The sequence below is a fragment of the Acartia tonsa genome, chromosome 3, assembly GCF_053477335.1.
Source record: "Acartia tonsa isolate MP-2025a chromosome 3, ASM5347733v1, whole genome shotgun sequence".
In the NCBI taxonomy this organism is placed as follows: Eukaryota; Metazoa; Arthropoda; class Copepoda; order Calanoida; family Acartiidae; genus Acartia; species Acartia tonsa.
The window spans coordinates 60,244,167-60,260,350 of record NC_137262.1 but is presented as its reverse complement, the minus strand read 5'-3'; the positions used below and the strand labels follow the sequence as shown (position 1 = coordinate 60,260,350).

At 31.3% G+C, this 16,184-nt stretch overlaps 1 protein-coding gene across 1 annotated transcript in view; it reads left to right on the top strand.

The window, feature by feature from the left end:
* Window positions 1-1,808: 1,808 nt before the first annotated feature.
* The window catches only part of LOC145314986 (putative receptor-type tyrosine-protein phosphatase mosPTP-1), a 39,682-nt gene continuing 25,306 nt past the window's right edge, over window positions 1,809-16,184 (top strand). Inside the window, exons 1-4 of the mRNA XM_080155054.1 lie at window positions 1,809-1,891; window positions 3,858-3,906; window positions 7,775-7,853; window positions 11,189-11,233. Coding sequence (XP_080011180.1) covers window positions 3,890-3,906; window positions 7,775-7,853; window positions 11,189-11,233 — 141 coding nt within the window. The 5' untranslated portion in view covers window positions 1,809-1,891; window positions 3,858-3,889. The remainder of the gene's footprint in view (window positions 1,892-3,857; window positions 3,907-7,774; window positions 7,854-11,188; window positions 11,234-16,184) is intronic.

Here is a 16,184-nt window from a genome sequence, read left to right as displayed (position 1 = left end):
TTTGAAAACATGCTATTTATTTTAAAAGAAAACATATGTTAAGTTAACCATAAACCAATCTTAATCAAATTATTTTTTTTAAATACTGCTGAACTTTGATCATAAAGTACAAAAAGCCAATTTAAAGGACATGTCCATATTTTATCAAAAGATCATAATTTTTCTGCACTTCATAATTTGAATAGAAATTGACACTCGTAGAATAAAAGAAAATCAAATTTAAAATCTTACTTCTATTTTGCATTTACTACTAGGGGTACGCCCATTAGGGTGGGTCGATTTTGGACATTTTTTTTCTGAGCCCAAAGCGGGGATCTGCAAATGATTTTTATGAGAAATAATACACATTTGGATGATTTAAAATTTATCCTTAGTCTTAAAACCGCTGACGACCAGGCATTCAATTGTATAGCTATTTGTAAATGGGTGTCAAAAATTTATTGAATCAGAACTATGGCTTCATGGTGCTCCCAGGAAAGGCAGTGAGGAGTAGAATCAGGAACTATTGACCGTTTTAAAAAATCTCGCTCCTAACCTGAGAAAACCTCATAAAACCCCTACAAATTTGACAATTCTCAATAAACCTTTAAAACTGGTGGATTTTTAGTAATTTCTAAGGCTAGGAATGAGATATTTTGAAACGGACAAAAGTTACTGATTCTACTACTCAAGGCCTTTCCTGGAAGCACCATGAAGCCATAGTTCTGATTCAATATTTTTTTCACTCTTATTTACAAATAGCTCTACAATTGTATTTCTGGTCGTTGGTAAAAGGTTGGTAAATAAAGGGTAAGGAAGCGAAATATGACTTTGACAGACTTATAGTCGGAAATTCATTATTAAACTGGGGAAATGCACAAAAATATTTAGCCCTCTAGCACTAATACTAACTGAGATAAGTAGAAAGGACTTGAATGTTGTCTTTGCATATTTTTTTATTAATGAAATACATTTTTAAGTGGTCGCATTCTAAATCTTAATTTTTAAAAATTCTTTTTCGGTCAGACATTTTATTTAAGTAAGTTTTATCTGTTGCACATCCCCTCTTTGTCTAATTCCGATATAAACCCGCCCTAACGCCCATAGTGTCCTCTATGGGCACCTGTGTGAAGGTGGATGGTTCAAGTCAATCTTCTACTTTTAATTCTATTTTTACAAAAAAAAGTAAAGGGCAATTTTTTGCTAGGGCTATTTCTTTTGGTTTGGTGGTTCCCTCTCCAAATTGAGTTTTAATCCTTCCCTGAACTATGAGAAGCTTCACTATAAATAGATACTATTCACTATGTGTTTAACAGTTAGATACATCCTTAGTTGCAGACAAACACAGACATCCAGTTACTTTTATATAAGAAGATGATTATTAATCCCTGCAACACTGAAAACAACTGCAGAAAAGATTTAGCTGATCTGCATGTCATTTTGATTTAATTTAAACTATTTAAAGTCTTGTAGCATACTCAAGTTACATTTATCAAATAAAAAGATATGTATTTTAATAAAAGCTTACAAAAAAGTTAATAACACATTGTTTTGTATTGTTTCATAATTGCGAATTCTAGTACCTAGACAAAAAAAAACCTTACTACTTTATATAATAAGAGTACTGGACTACTTTTAGAACTTTTTATCCTATTTTTTGTCATTAATTAGATAATTTCATACAAACCAAATATTTTATACAGGTAAACTTTCAATTAGCAGTGATATACATTTTTTTTATTGGAATATTCCACAAAGAATGAATTCAATTACGTAAACAAAAAGAGATTAAATTGCAAAAATTTGGCTAAATTTGTTTGTGCAGAGGGCCGTGTATCAGATTCTGGGAGGTATTTCTGTTTAATCAATAACTCTGCTGCCCCAACCACCGTCACCAACCTGGCAGTACAAGGTAGCAACATTAGACATATTTTATCAAGATGCTATCACAAATCGTTAATAAAAGTTTTTTTTTATCATATTTAGAACGATAATGTATGTATTACTGTATTAAATACGACACTCACTTAGAATGCACACACCACTGTTATCAAGCTAGCCGTAAAGGGTAGCAACATTAGACATATTCCTTGAAGATGCTAGAACGAACCATGAAGAAAAAATATCTTTCCAGTATTGCTATGAAAGCAATTAATACCCGCTGGATTGGAACAAGTTCTGAGCCATTCTGGTAATTCATATACTGTATTATATTCGATACTTTTATCTACAAATTAATTTTTGATGGCCCATTTAGTAAAAAACTAAAACAATCTTATTACTTTTAGTTTTACTTTCCGCGAAAGCTGTTTATAATATGATGCAAGGAATAACTTTTTATATTTAAAGTAATTGCCCACTGAAACATGATTAAAATAATAGACTAAGGACCAGTAAAAAATAATCAATCAATCTACTCATATATTTTACTTATCTTATTTATTCAAAGATGGAAATTATGAGGGAAACGAAAGAAAGTAAGACAGACAAACACATAGAGTATGATTGCCCACAAAGACAAAAAAAGGATTGGTGTAGTCTACACATAATTTGTCTATTGTTAAATAAAAGGGGGCAAAAACAATGGAAAGGTTAGCAAGACTTTTTTTCAATTTGAAATTTTGAACATTCAACATTGTTGAAATAGGAAAGTAATAAAAAGTGCATCATGATGTTGATCCTTCTATCAGGGAGGGATGGGTCATTGGACTGTAAATTAAACTGGTACCCAAAGTTTTTATATCACGTTATCTTCGTTCGCATAAAAACTTTGGGTACTTTTAATGAACTAATTGGTTGGTTCCAAAATAATAGTGTCTATACAACCAATTATCATAATTTTTAAGGGGTATTTTTGTTTATCATAGTTTGAGATGTATATCAAATTATCGTCCATTGCCTTATTCCTGAAGATTCCTGCCTTCTATCCATCCAGTGAACTGGACTTCTGCGATTGGTATCCACATTTTATTTTTTTCCTTCTAGTTTTATTTTTATTCAAAAGCAATCTAAAATTTTATTATCAGTGGTTACTTGAGGAAAGTTTTTCTTGGAAGGGTTGGGAAACCATCCTCCAAAATATAAACCTTACTGGACCTATAAGAAGCTTTATGTAAAGGAGGGGGGGGGGGGGGGCATTTTGAAGATTTTGTAAAATTTTGTCCACCCCTAAATCAAAGTGCTTTAGGGGGGGGGGGGGGCATTTTGATTATATATACTAATTTTAAATAAGGGCGTTTCAAGGGGTGGGATTATTTGATTATAGGCCTTCTAGTCCTTATCCTTTCTTCCCCATCCATTCCCCCATCCCTTCTCCCCACCCTGCAATGACTGAAGGGATGAGAGCTAGAAAGCATCTTCGAAAAAAAAGTACAGAAGATAATTTAACCTCCAACCTCCCCCCTCCCCCCCAAGGGGTCGCTAGGGGGGGCGATTGCCCCAAATGCCCCCTTCGGTTCGCACGCCACTGAGGAGAACCATATTGGTATATCAGTTAGCGAGGTCTTAAGCTTAAGCTATAGAAACAGTCTTTTACTCTTATATAAAGGGAAATGTCGTATAATCTATTTCTTTCAGCATCAGTACATCTACTTACTTTTTATCTATCTTTTTATTTATGCATCTATCTATCTATCTATTTAACCTACGTATGTTTTAAACGTGGCCAGTTCCCCAGGGAAATATCTTATTATCTATATATTTATTTATCTATCTATTTATCTATCTGTGTATCTATCTATTTAACCTACGTATGTTTTAGACGTGGCCAGTTCCCCAGGAAAGTATCTTATTATCTATATATTTATCTATCTATATATTTATCTATCTATCTATTTATCTATCTGTGTATCTATCTATCTAACCTACGTATGTTTTAGACGTGCCGAGTTCCCCTGGGAAGCCACTGATCATGTCATTCGATTCCAGGTAAAGCCACGGATAAAGGGAAACAAGTATCTTCAATAAAAAAATTAAATATCGGGAAGTAGAAAATTTTCATACACGATTTATTAATTTTATTCTGTGGTAGTTTTGATGATGTTTTTATTCGTTGTACAAAGGGTTAAATAACTGTATTTCCCTATCGCAATGACCTTGTGCCGACTCTCAATTAGGTCTTTGAAAATCAACCATTTAACGTGAAGATTAACAACGCCAAGTAGCAGAAATCAATTTGCAAGCAGACGAAAAAGGTCATTGAAAAAAAGGGGGGAAGGGCAGTTTTCTTATGAAGCATAAAGACAGACAAAAATACCAGCATAATTCTCTAAGAGTTTATACTGAACATTGATATATGATATTGTTACTAGGCTAAACTACATATCTAGGTTAAAATTAAAATGCAGTAATGATGTAGTATACCTAATCCCTTGGGGACTCTCCTCCTGGTCCCGGGATAAAATATCAAAGGTTTCATTTGTGGCAACTTCAAACACACACAACTACACACAGAATCACACACACACACAGAATCACACACATGAATAAGAGTTACACATACACACAGAGAGGAAAACGCCAGGGATCTAAAGGGATAAGACAATGGCCGATAAATTGATGTACATCCTTAATGTTAATACACAAAATTACCCCTGCTGTAGATTACAATTAGTGGTTGAAATGTTTGGACACTCAATTTAATAAACCAACCAATCAAAATCCATTTAAAGTCTCCAAAAAGCCAACAAATACGAATAAGAAAACGTTATTTTAAACAGCCAACTGTCCCCTCTCTCTCTAGAAACAAGTACATTAGAATAAGTTACAGAATTAGGAAGGATAAAAAATGAAAAAAATGTCTTCAGTAAAATGAGTTTAGTTTATGAGACAGTTTATATTTTTTTATCGAATCAACAATAAATTTAAATATTATCATTTAAAAGAATGATATAGTTAAGTTATGCCATTAAAATTATACATGTAACTTAACATAAACAAACAGAAGTTCTTTTGGTATCATTATATCCCTGTTAAAGTAAAATATGATACTTTTGATTTTGAGATTATAAGTTAATATCTAATAACTGATTTTATTATAAATCAATTATGCATAATTTTTCAAAAACTTATTTTAGTAATAACTTATAATGTTTTATGAAAAGCAGAAAAATATTTAGTTTTATTTTCAACAAGTCGTTGGAATTTATATATTTTAAGTAGCGAAGCTACTCTATAATTACATTAGGAGCATAGTTAAATATAAATTGTCCATGTCGGTTAGACTGCTTTTTAGAAGGTTTTTGACTATTCTTATATTTTTTACATGTTCCCCCCATTTCTTTGGTGTTTTTGATCCGATTCAAAATCTATTTAGATAATACTATCAAAATTTAGTTCCTTGTTGAGAATAATATGTAATATATATTCTGTTGGTCTACAATATTTTTAAAATCAAATTTACATTCCGCCAAAAAGCTCACCACCAATTCATTAAATATTCATTTATGGTTGGATCAAGTTATATAGGATAAGATATTTTAGGTTGGGTGTCCATGAAAACACACTAATAACTAAGAATAGTATCTTTGTTCATAGCTTTTAAAATTTAATAGAAATTAAGGACAATACATTCAAATAAAAATTATGTACGGTGTCAAAGGCCTTATTTCGGAATTCTAAAGAATAGTAGGGGGAGAAAATATAGTCTTAAACCATTCCAATTCTTTTATTTAGAAATGAAAGGGCCTAAAACTATCACAGGAGCTTTGTGAATCTTCGCTAAAATGGAGGACTCAATGGGTTTGGTAGTTATCAAGATCTTAGCAGACAGAAAAAAGCTGACTCCTTATATAATAGATTTTATTTACATAAAATAAATAAAAACAACTCTTATCGAAATGAAGAGGCATCGACTACTTGTGGAATAGTTTAGCTATTTTTCATAACTTATCATCTCACAATGCATATCTTTTAATTGGAATATTATACTTTTAATTCCCATTTTAATATTTATAATTTTGGTTGTATGATATGGATGTTATTAGTTTGTATGTTTGATTGTAGATGCAATATATTTGCAACCAGAAGGCCATGAAACATATGTATAAGGATATTTATTTCTATCCCTGTGTCCCAATTGAATTGGTTATTATTTGACCCGTAATTTATTGAGAAATTTATAACCCAAAATGCGTTTATTAACACTTAATGATTAGGCCTCTTAAAACAAGTAATTTGACGATCTTTAAAATAGTTGCTTTCCCTCAAAGCGCCAGTCAAGCACTAAAATACTCACCGTTATTTGTCTCCTTCCCCTTTCTTCTATAATACAAATTAGCTTGATGTCTGTCTGTCCGTTCGTCCGTCCTTCCCTTAAGATCTCGGCAACTACTGAACCGATCGGATTCTACTCTTCAGGAAATATACCTACTGGTCCTGTGGTGGTTTTAAGCTAATTTCTTGGGGGTGTGGGACACCCCCAACCCCCCCAAAAACAAAAAATCCCCCCCACCCCAATTTTTTTTTATAGAATTTTTACGAATTTTGCAAATTTGCCATTTATTCAGGAAAATTTGCGATTCATTCGCATTTTTTTCGCTGGGTAGGTAATAGTAGATGTAATTATACCTCTTGTGGCAAAGCCCCTAGAGGCTAGGGGCGAAGCCGCTAGTTTATATATAATGTATTAAAACAATCTCACGTTTAACTTTACAAACAAATGTATAATTTGTACAACCCATGACTGTACCTATTGCCGCTATAACTCAGGTATCTAAAGGGATAAGACAATAGCCGATAAATTTATGTACATCCCCAATGATAATTCGCAAAGTTACCCCTTCTGTAAACTATAATTAGTGGTTGAAACGTTTGAAAATTCAACTTAATGAGCGAACCAATCAAAGTCTCCAAAGTTGTTAAGCTAACGAATAAGAAAACGTTGTTATAAACGTTTGTGGACTAGTGTAATAAACAGTCTATTTTGCCCTCTCTCTCTGACCATAACTGCATGCACTAAACATATCAATCATACAATTTGACAAATACATTCAAGAACTTGCGACTTTGAAAAGTTGTTTCACATTTCTGAGAATAAATCTGTCCAACATAAACAATAATACTTGCAAAAGTTTTCAGTTTGATATCAGATTTTTGCAACTTTTACATTTTACAGGGTCAAAATAGGGAATAATCAGGGAGGAGAGTACAATTGGCTGTTTATTACACTAGTCCCCAAAGTTTTATTATAACATTTTCTTAAACATTGGCTTATCATCTTTGGGGACTTTAGAAAACTTTGATTGGTTGTTTCATTAAAGTTGAGTGTTCAACCGTTTCAACCACTAATTTTAATGTACAGAAGGAGTAATTTTGTGTATCATCATTGAGGATGTACATCAATTTATCGGCCATTATCTTATTCCTTTAAATCTCAAACGTTTCAACCACTAATTTCAATGTACAAAAGGTGTAATTTTGTGTATGATCATTGAGGATGTACATCAATTTATCGGCCATTGTCTTATTCCTTTAAATCTCAGGGGTATGCTAATTAATATACAACTTAACTATTTGTGGAAAAAAAAAATACTTCACAAAAAAATATTATAAGAACAGTATCATAAATTCCGTGTTGTACTTAGCCTGTGTGTACAGTATCTAAGCATTTTTCTGCGTGTAATCAAAAATTCCTTTGCGGATGAATTATCTTACAAGATTTTTAATTTTTTTGCATTGTAGTTAACGTTTACCGTTCCTTTTCCAGGGATGCTTTTTTCCCGTCCATAGAATATTTTGAAGGGCCACTAAACAAATATATAATGTTTATAATATATGTATATCATACTTTTTTCAGGAGTGTAGTGCTATCCTGGACTCCACCCCCAAGGGATAATAATGCACCAATTACGCATTTTTCTATACAAATTTTAGAGGTAAGAGCCTTCATAAACTCTCTGTGATAGTAACTTGATGTCTGTTTTTTTTTATCTGTAGCTTTTGATCTCGCTTACCGCTGTACATCTAAAGTAAAGCTTCCTATAGGTCCTTAGAACTAATTTGAGGAATTGTAACCCATCCTCTCAAGAGAAATTGTCCCCTCCCTCTTGATAAAAAAAAATATTTTTATTTTATATTTCTTTTGAAACTTAACTAGTGGCTGCGCTCCTAGCAAAAAGAGCCTAAAACCATCAAGGGAGATATCTAAATCAGTTCAGTAGAAATCTTAAGCTACACACAAAAAAACCTTAGTAATTTATAATAGGAAGGAATATTAAAAAGGTATGATTGGCAACGAAAAACCTTGCAAGTTTAATTATTAAATTATTTTCAAAGTTAAAGAAAGCTAGGCTGCTATGAATATTCCATTGTCCTTGTTATTAGTTTTAATATTTGTTAAACTTCAATTTTGAATTTGAAACTTGGTTGCTTGATGAAAGTTTAGATTGTCCGTGAATTAAATGTAGAATAAAGGAATAAATATTTTTAGTTGTTGTGAGATAAAATATTATTTGATCTAAAGGAATAAGACAATGGCCGATAAAGTGATGTACATACTACATACCCAATGATGATACTCAAAATGACACAAAATTAGTGGTTGAGACGTTTAAACACTCAACTTAATAAACCATTCAATTAAAATTCACTGAAGTTCCCAAAGTGGTTGAACCAACCAATAAGAAAACGATATTATAAAAACTTTTGGGACTAGTGTAATAAACAACCCATTGTCCCCTCTGATTTGTGGCACTTAAGATCTTTAAACTTCTTTGAAAGAATAGTATTTATATCCTATTATATAAAGTAATAAGTTTTTTTTGTCTGTAGCGAAGAATCTCACTGACCGCTGAACCGATATGGTTCTCCTTTACAGTGAAGCTTTTTATAGCTCAATTGATGGTTTATAATTATCTTTGGGAAGTGTATCTCTTCTCTACCAAGAGAAATCGCACCTAGAAAAATTAATTTAGATTTTTCACTAGGATTAATTACCTATTCTGTTATCCTATGTTAAATGTGTCCACAATTGAATACGGATACTATATTCCTAGTGAGAGGAAAGTTCTATATTATATTATATTCATGATGGATATATTGGACGTACCAAAGTTAGACCAAAGTATTGGCCTTAGCCCCTTCAGGGTGCTCCTACATTTCTGTAAAATATTTAATGCACCACATTTGATTCAAGATTAAACCGCGGAATAACAAGTATGTTAAAAAGTGCCTTAATATTTCAATGATTATTAAACAAACTAGAAGTATTCCAATTCTTTCGCCAATTTAAATCCAACAAAAGGGTATATTTGTTTATCATAATTTGAGGTTGTACACTGTACAGCACATCAATTTACTGCCCATTTATTACCTCTTAAGATACCTTGGATTGCTTTACTTCAGAAACATACTAAAATATCACATAAAATCTTGTATTTGTATTTGTATTTTTTGCTGAAAAGGGACAACACCATTTTAGTTTTCATTAAACAAAGGTTAAAGTTTGATTTAAGCCATAACTTAGATTTTCAATGTAGGGTATTGGTAAGGCAAGGTCAATGGAAAATACTTCACGTATTAACTCTTTAATTAGGGCATGTCCGTAAGTCCGTCCAACATTTTGTCACATTTCGTGAATTTTTATTACAGCTCAGTAAGTTTTATTATTTTTCTTGATATTACCAGAGCTGGATCTTTAAATGTGTAGCGTTAGCCATGGCCGTGGCCGTAGACGTAGCCGTCGCCACTGCCAGTGCTGCCAATAAAACATGGATTTTTAAATTTTGATGTTTTTACGTATTATTATTTTTTTCTTTATATTTTACTGAAAATTCAAAAAGTGGTTGTGAATTAAAGATCGCATATAGCCGTGGCCATGCGTAGCCAATTTGATTTAAAGATCGCTATTAGGTTAGTGGCTGTACCTCTGGCCACGGCCACGGCTGCGGCTACACATTTGAATATCCAGCTCAGCTAACCGTTCTTTAAATAAAATAGTTCCCTTCTTTTTCGGTTAACATCCAATGCGCTACTTATTATGGGTATGATTGTCCTTATATATTGAAGGGGATGGGTTTGATACAAACTAATAAACAAAATTATTTTATAACGAGATTCCATGTGTTACTTATTCAACACACATATGCAAAGCATTTAAGGCTGACAAATTGATCATAAAATTTGAAAACAAGTAATACAACCTTATAGATGATAAAATTCTTTTTATTTTTGTTAGGGAGGGGTGGAGAGTAGAAGGAGATTAATAAGATTAAAAATAAATTAATATTGAAAAGGATGATATAGCAATATTTCCCCTCAGTTTATAATTTCTGAGAATACAAGAACAATAAATGTCCATGAATTTCTAAGTACAGTGACTTAACAATAAAAGACAGTTAAAATGTTTGATATGAAAAATTTAGTCTCTGAATAATTATTAAAATTTTCATATTAATAATTTCCTTACTTAAAATAGTATATTCTTCTTAAGATCCGTTAAGTAACATATATATGTAGTTACTAGCAGCTGCGCCCCTAGCATATAGGGGACCTGTTGTGGTAAAATGCAGATAAATAGCCTAAAACCATCCCGGGTCCTAAGTAAATCTTTCCTCAAATGAAAAACCGAATTAGTTCTTGGCTATAGATTAGCTTTGATATGAAAATATAAATTACAATGTAAATAGAAATTAGAATAATGTAGAAAAGAAAAGTTAAAAGTCATTTGAAACTACTTTTTCAATTAAACAGCAAAACTTTGAAGAAGTGGGCATTGTATTTTCTGATTATTCAAAACTGAAAGTTTAGTTGTAATTTTATTTATTAAGGATATGATTTTCATTTTATATTTTATAATTAAACTGATTGAAACATGAAATAAAATTAGAATATTAAGATAAGATTAGATATTTTATATTTAAAGATATTAAAGCTATTGAATTAAGATTTTTATTCAACTTACAAAAACTAAAAGTTTGCAAATCAAATTCAGTAAATAAAACTAATAAGAATACAGTGTAGAGGAGCAATCCGGTTATATTAATGGGAATAAAGGGCGCGAATGAGCAGTATTTTTTTCATTTCTTCGATGTACATATTATGCAAGTCAACTGTTAATATTTGAATTTCTATTTATTATTAGAATAAATTATCAGCCAAAAAATACAACAATCTTTGTCTGCTAGAAATTTCTTTATTTAAATTAGCAGGATTATTGTTTCTGGGAGCTAATCTAGGGTAATAAATGTGTTCTATTTTTTCATTGTTTCAGGGAGAGCATTCAGATTGGAGTAGATATCAATCCATCAGTACACAGGTATAGTAGACATTATCTATCTATCTAAAGTCAGGAATTTTTAGGGATAAGACATTGGATAAATTAGTGTAGACACCATATTACCATAAACAAAATTACTAGTTATGTAGAATAAAATTATTGGTAAAAAAATTTGAGTTTTTATTTATAAAGGTATATATCTATGAGTTCATTTATCTATCTATTTTCAACTTTGGTTTCTATTTTTGTAAAGTTATACATGTTTTTTATATCTCTCTATATCTATCAAGCATCATTTCTGTTGATCTATCTATCAGAGTCTATGTACTTATCTATTTTTCAATAACTGAAAAATAGACTTATTCATTTAATTATAAGCAAATTCAAGTTATCTACTCAATTTTCAAATATTTAGAAACACATCTAATATCTAAACATTTTGATATTTTAGAATAAAGTTTCATAAAGTGCATTTCTAATATGTTTGTTGCATATCTGCATATTTAAAAGCCATGGTTGGGGGGATTGGTAGATATAATATAGGTATTTTATCAATTACTTTTACACTGGAATTATACTTTCAGGATTTCACTTGTACCCAAAGTTATAACCACGTTATCTTATTCATTTCCTCAAAACTTTGGTTACTTTCATTAATTTTTTATTGGTTGAATCCAAATTGCTAATGTCTAAAATCTATAATCAATAATTTTGATCTACAGAAGGGGTAATTTTGTTTATCATAATTGTGTAAATACATAAATATCACCTATTGTCATATGCCTTAAGATCCATTAATACACCATTGATTAAATGATCCTTTATTTCTGCTGGATACTATTCATAATTACTGGAATATTCACATACAAAGTTTCTTTTGTAACAATTTGGAATATTTCAGGAATTAATGGGAGAATTTATTCAATAATAAATGCTATTTTCTCACTATTTCACATAATTCGATAAAAATTGTACTATCCATATATAGTAATTGGAGAAAATTCAATGCTTTATAATTCTGTAAGTAAGTTTTACATCTAAAAAATCATAACTACTATTCATATAAATTTTGACTATTGTATTCTAGCATATAAAAAGTAGTTAGATTTTTTGTTTCTCTTTTAAGATCTTGCTAACCAATAAACATAGGTCGTAAGATGGTTTGAGGCTATTCTATTTTCATTTTGAAGTCTATTGATGGTTTTAAGCTATTTTTTAAATACTTCCTTCTATATGAACTAAGGGAACATCAGCTTGTAATAAATATAATAGTTCAATGTTTAAGGTAACAAGCTAAATTTCAATAACAACTTTTTTAAAGAAAACTTTTATGGCGAAATGACAGACGGACAGACAACCCCAGCAATAGAGTCATTAGCAGAACTAACAATATATTTATCTTTTTACCCTACTTGTAAGCGCTACATGCATATGTAGGATGTACATACATACATACATTCATTGTTTGTAAATATGACAAGAAAAATCTCCCAACTTTGGAATAACATACATTACAAACTATTCTCTGTTTAAACCGCATTGCATTGTTTGTAGCGAAGCTACTATATGATTGGTAATATCTGTCCGTCCGTCAGTCTGTCTGTTTATAATGGTATAGGGTAAAATAGATTACTTAGATGCAATAATTTTTGTGATAATTACTGTGTTCAAAATAAGGTTTTCTAAAGTCTAAATGTTCTTTTGCTCTTACCCCCATCTGAAATGTAATTTTTCATTTAAAATGAATTGTCTTTATAATTTTATATGAAACATATAGGCAATAACATAATCTTAGCTGTTAAATGAGATAGATTTTGGAAAATCCTTTGTAAAGATTACCTTTACTGTAGTCATTTTTTCTGAATATCACTTTGACTTTATATGCCAATAAATTGATGCAAATCCTCAAATAATGATGCACAAAGTTACCCTTTCTGTATATTACAATTAGTGGTTGGAACGTTTGGACACTCATCTTATTCAAATTTTCAAATAAGTCCCCAAAGTTGATAAGCCAAGGAATACGAAAACGTTATTATAAAACCTTGTGACTAGTGTAATAATTAGCGTAATGTCCCCTCCCTCCCTGCTATCCTATAATACAAAGTAGTTAGCTGTTTTTCTGTCTGTAGTGAAGGATCTCGCTAACTGCTCAACCGATAGGGTTCTCGTTTACAGTGAGGCTTCTTATATGTCCTGGGAAAGTTTGGAGCTATTTTGGGGGAGGGTACAATTAACCCACTTCCCCCCCCCCAAAAAAAAAAAAATCATTTCTTAAAAAAAGGGGGAGGGGTCGAATTCAAGCCCCATCACCTCGATTGCTCCTTTAGGCCTATAAGGGCGTACCCGCTAGTCTATCTATAATTGATTAGATTCATTCTAAAATTATGCTTAGATTTAAAGTTGTGTTGCTTACAAACAAAGATAACCTTGTTATTATTGCAAGTTGCAACCAGCAGAGTAGTGACAAAAACATTGAGAATGCATTAATCCACTCTTTCATGAGCTTCATACCAGGGAGGGAGGGAACATGGGGAACATAGTCCCCAAAGTTTTATGATAACGTTTTCTTATTGGTTGGCTTACCAACTTTGGGGACTTTAGTAAAATTTGATTGGTTGATTCATTAAGTGGAGCCTCCAAACGTTTCAACTACAATTTGTAATCTACAGAATAGTTAATTATGTGTATCTTCATTGGGGATGTACATCAATTTATCGACCATTGTCTTATCCCTTTAGATCCCTGGGTTCAGGCTGAGCTTTTCATTTAAATGTTATATTATCATAATAAAGATGATAATTATGTGAAGAACTGGTTTGAATATTCTTAAGGGTATTTTAATATGCTTAATTGTGCTGAATTAGTATCTTTTATGCTATATATGTATAGTTTTATAATAAAATAAACAAAATTGTAAATTTGTATAAACACTGAGATTTGATGCTTGCTTGCTCTAAATGTTTTCCCAAAACTGCAATATTTTTCTGTACTTTCATACAAAGTGCTGATTTAGCACTGATAACATCAACCCCTTATTCTTAAAATAAATTGAAAATGGGAGGTACGGGGGCTTTTTTCTATGCCTAACCCCTAACCCTCTGGAATCTATTAGAGTGTTACCTTAACATGCGGGGTTACCCAATACAACCTAGCCAAACCTGACCTAAAGTAATAAATAATTAAATAGGCGAAGAATGATAGGGCATAAAATTTTAAATGTTGAGGGGGGGGGGAGGATTGTACGGTATAATATGATTTAATTGTACTTTTTATACAAAATAAATGTAGAATTCATTTTTTTGTATTTTTTTGTGCTGTAATTACTAAAGTACCAACTTAGATACAGCCACTATATTTTTCCAGATTGTGAAGACAGATTGCAAACCAAGTTATCTGTTGTTGCAAAATAACAATAATTTATTTTAGAAGTTTATACAAAACAGATAATAAAAAGCCTTCAAGGATTTTAATTGTCGTTTAAGTAAAGAGGGGTTTAATTAAAGAATCTTTCTTTCAAAAAAATGCAATTAAATTGCTTTATATTATTTTGAAAATTGTATCAAGATTTAGGTTGAGTTAACCAATGTACATTCAACCTATTGCCTAAAATGACTTTAGAGTGTTTCCAGCCAAGATTTCGTGGATTTCAAGACTTTTTCAAACCGGCAGACCTAGAAAGCTTCTTGTTTCACTTATAGCCATTTATCTCCTCGCAGGATGGCGCCATAATCTAACTGAACAAAATATCAAAATTAGACAAGCCTTTCTTTCATATTTGGTGCGGAATTTTTTTATAATGTTGTCTTGGATCTACCAGGTTTTAAAGATGGCGACAATTTAGCTGCCGCACCTTTTATATAGCAGGGAAAACAGAATGTGATTCTGACAAACAATTCTAAGTGAAAATTTCTCCTCAACCCCCTTCCATTTTTTCTACCTCTATTACTCACTTCCCTTTCAGTTACACCAAAAAAAAACAAGTTTTATTTCAACTCTACTCCAATAAGATATGTTATTTCGGCAATTTCAAATGGAATTAATTAGCAGCCCCGTTATATAGTAGCCTCGCTCCTAAATATGCAATTATAGGCTCAATACCAGCTGAGTATCCACAAATTCCCCAATAGTAGCTGAGTATCCACGCATATTTCCCAAGAGTAGTTGAATATCCACACTTTTCCCCTATGGTAGTTGAATATCCACAATAGTTTCCTATTGGTATTTTCATTATATCCTTTCATAATGCTGATTCCTATGACAATAAAGCACATTAATGCAAGCAATTCACACCTATCATTTAACTTTGATACAGATTTAGGAACCAAATATTGACAATACATAAAAGCAAAGCTCTGAAATGAAAGGACAAACTAACATTAACAGGATAATATTGCATAAGTCTATATAAAATTATTGGTTTTATAGTAAATTTGTTGCAAAACTGCTTAAGTATATGCTACTGTTTAAGGACATAATAACGTTTTTTACTTGATTATTGAGATGTTTCGCTAATAACATTGTACCTTATTGTAATAAGAATCAGTATTCCATAAATTAGATATCCTCAAACTTATAAATAATAGATACCGTTTAGATATAAATCAATCCACGTATGTTTTTGTCTAGAATTTAAGATTTACAAAGAAGCCGAAAAATCTCCACCCACTTATTGCACCTTGCACTTTAAAATAAGGATGACAAAATCATTAAAAGCGGAGTTTGGCATACAATAATCAATTTGATTTGTTGGTAATTACGTTCTTTATAATGTGCTTACAGGAATCATAACGCCAAGTTTGAAATCGACGAACGAACAGTCGCACAGACCCTTATTATAAAAAGCTTCGCTTTTTAAAATGATCAATCTACAGGGCTAATAATCCAATATTTTTTTTGGACCAAAAATCCCTAAAGCCACGATTTTATAGAGTTGATATAATTTCCTAGAAATGTAGAAAAACTTTGCTTTCATTTATTACATTCTATG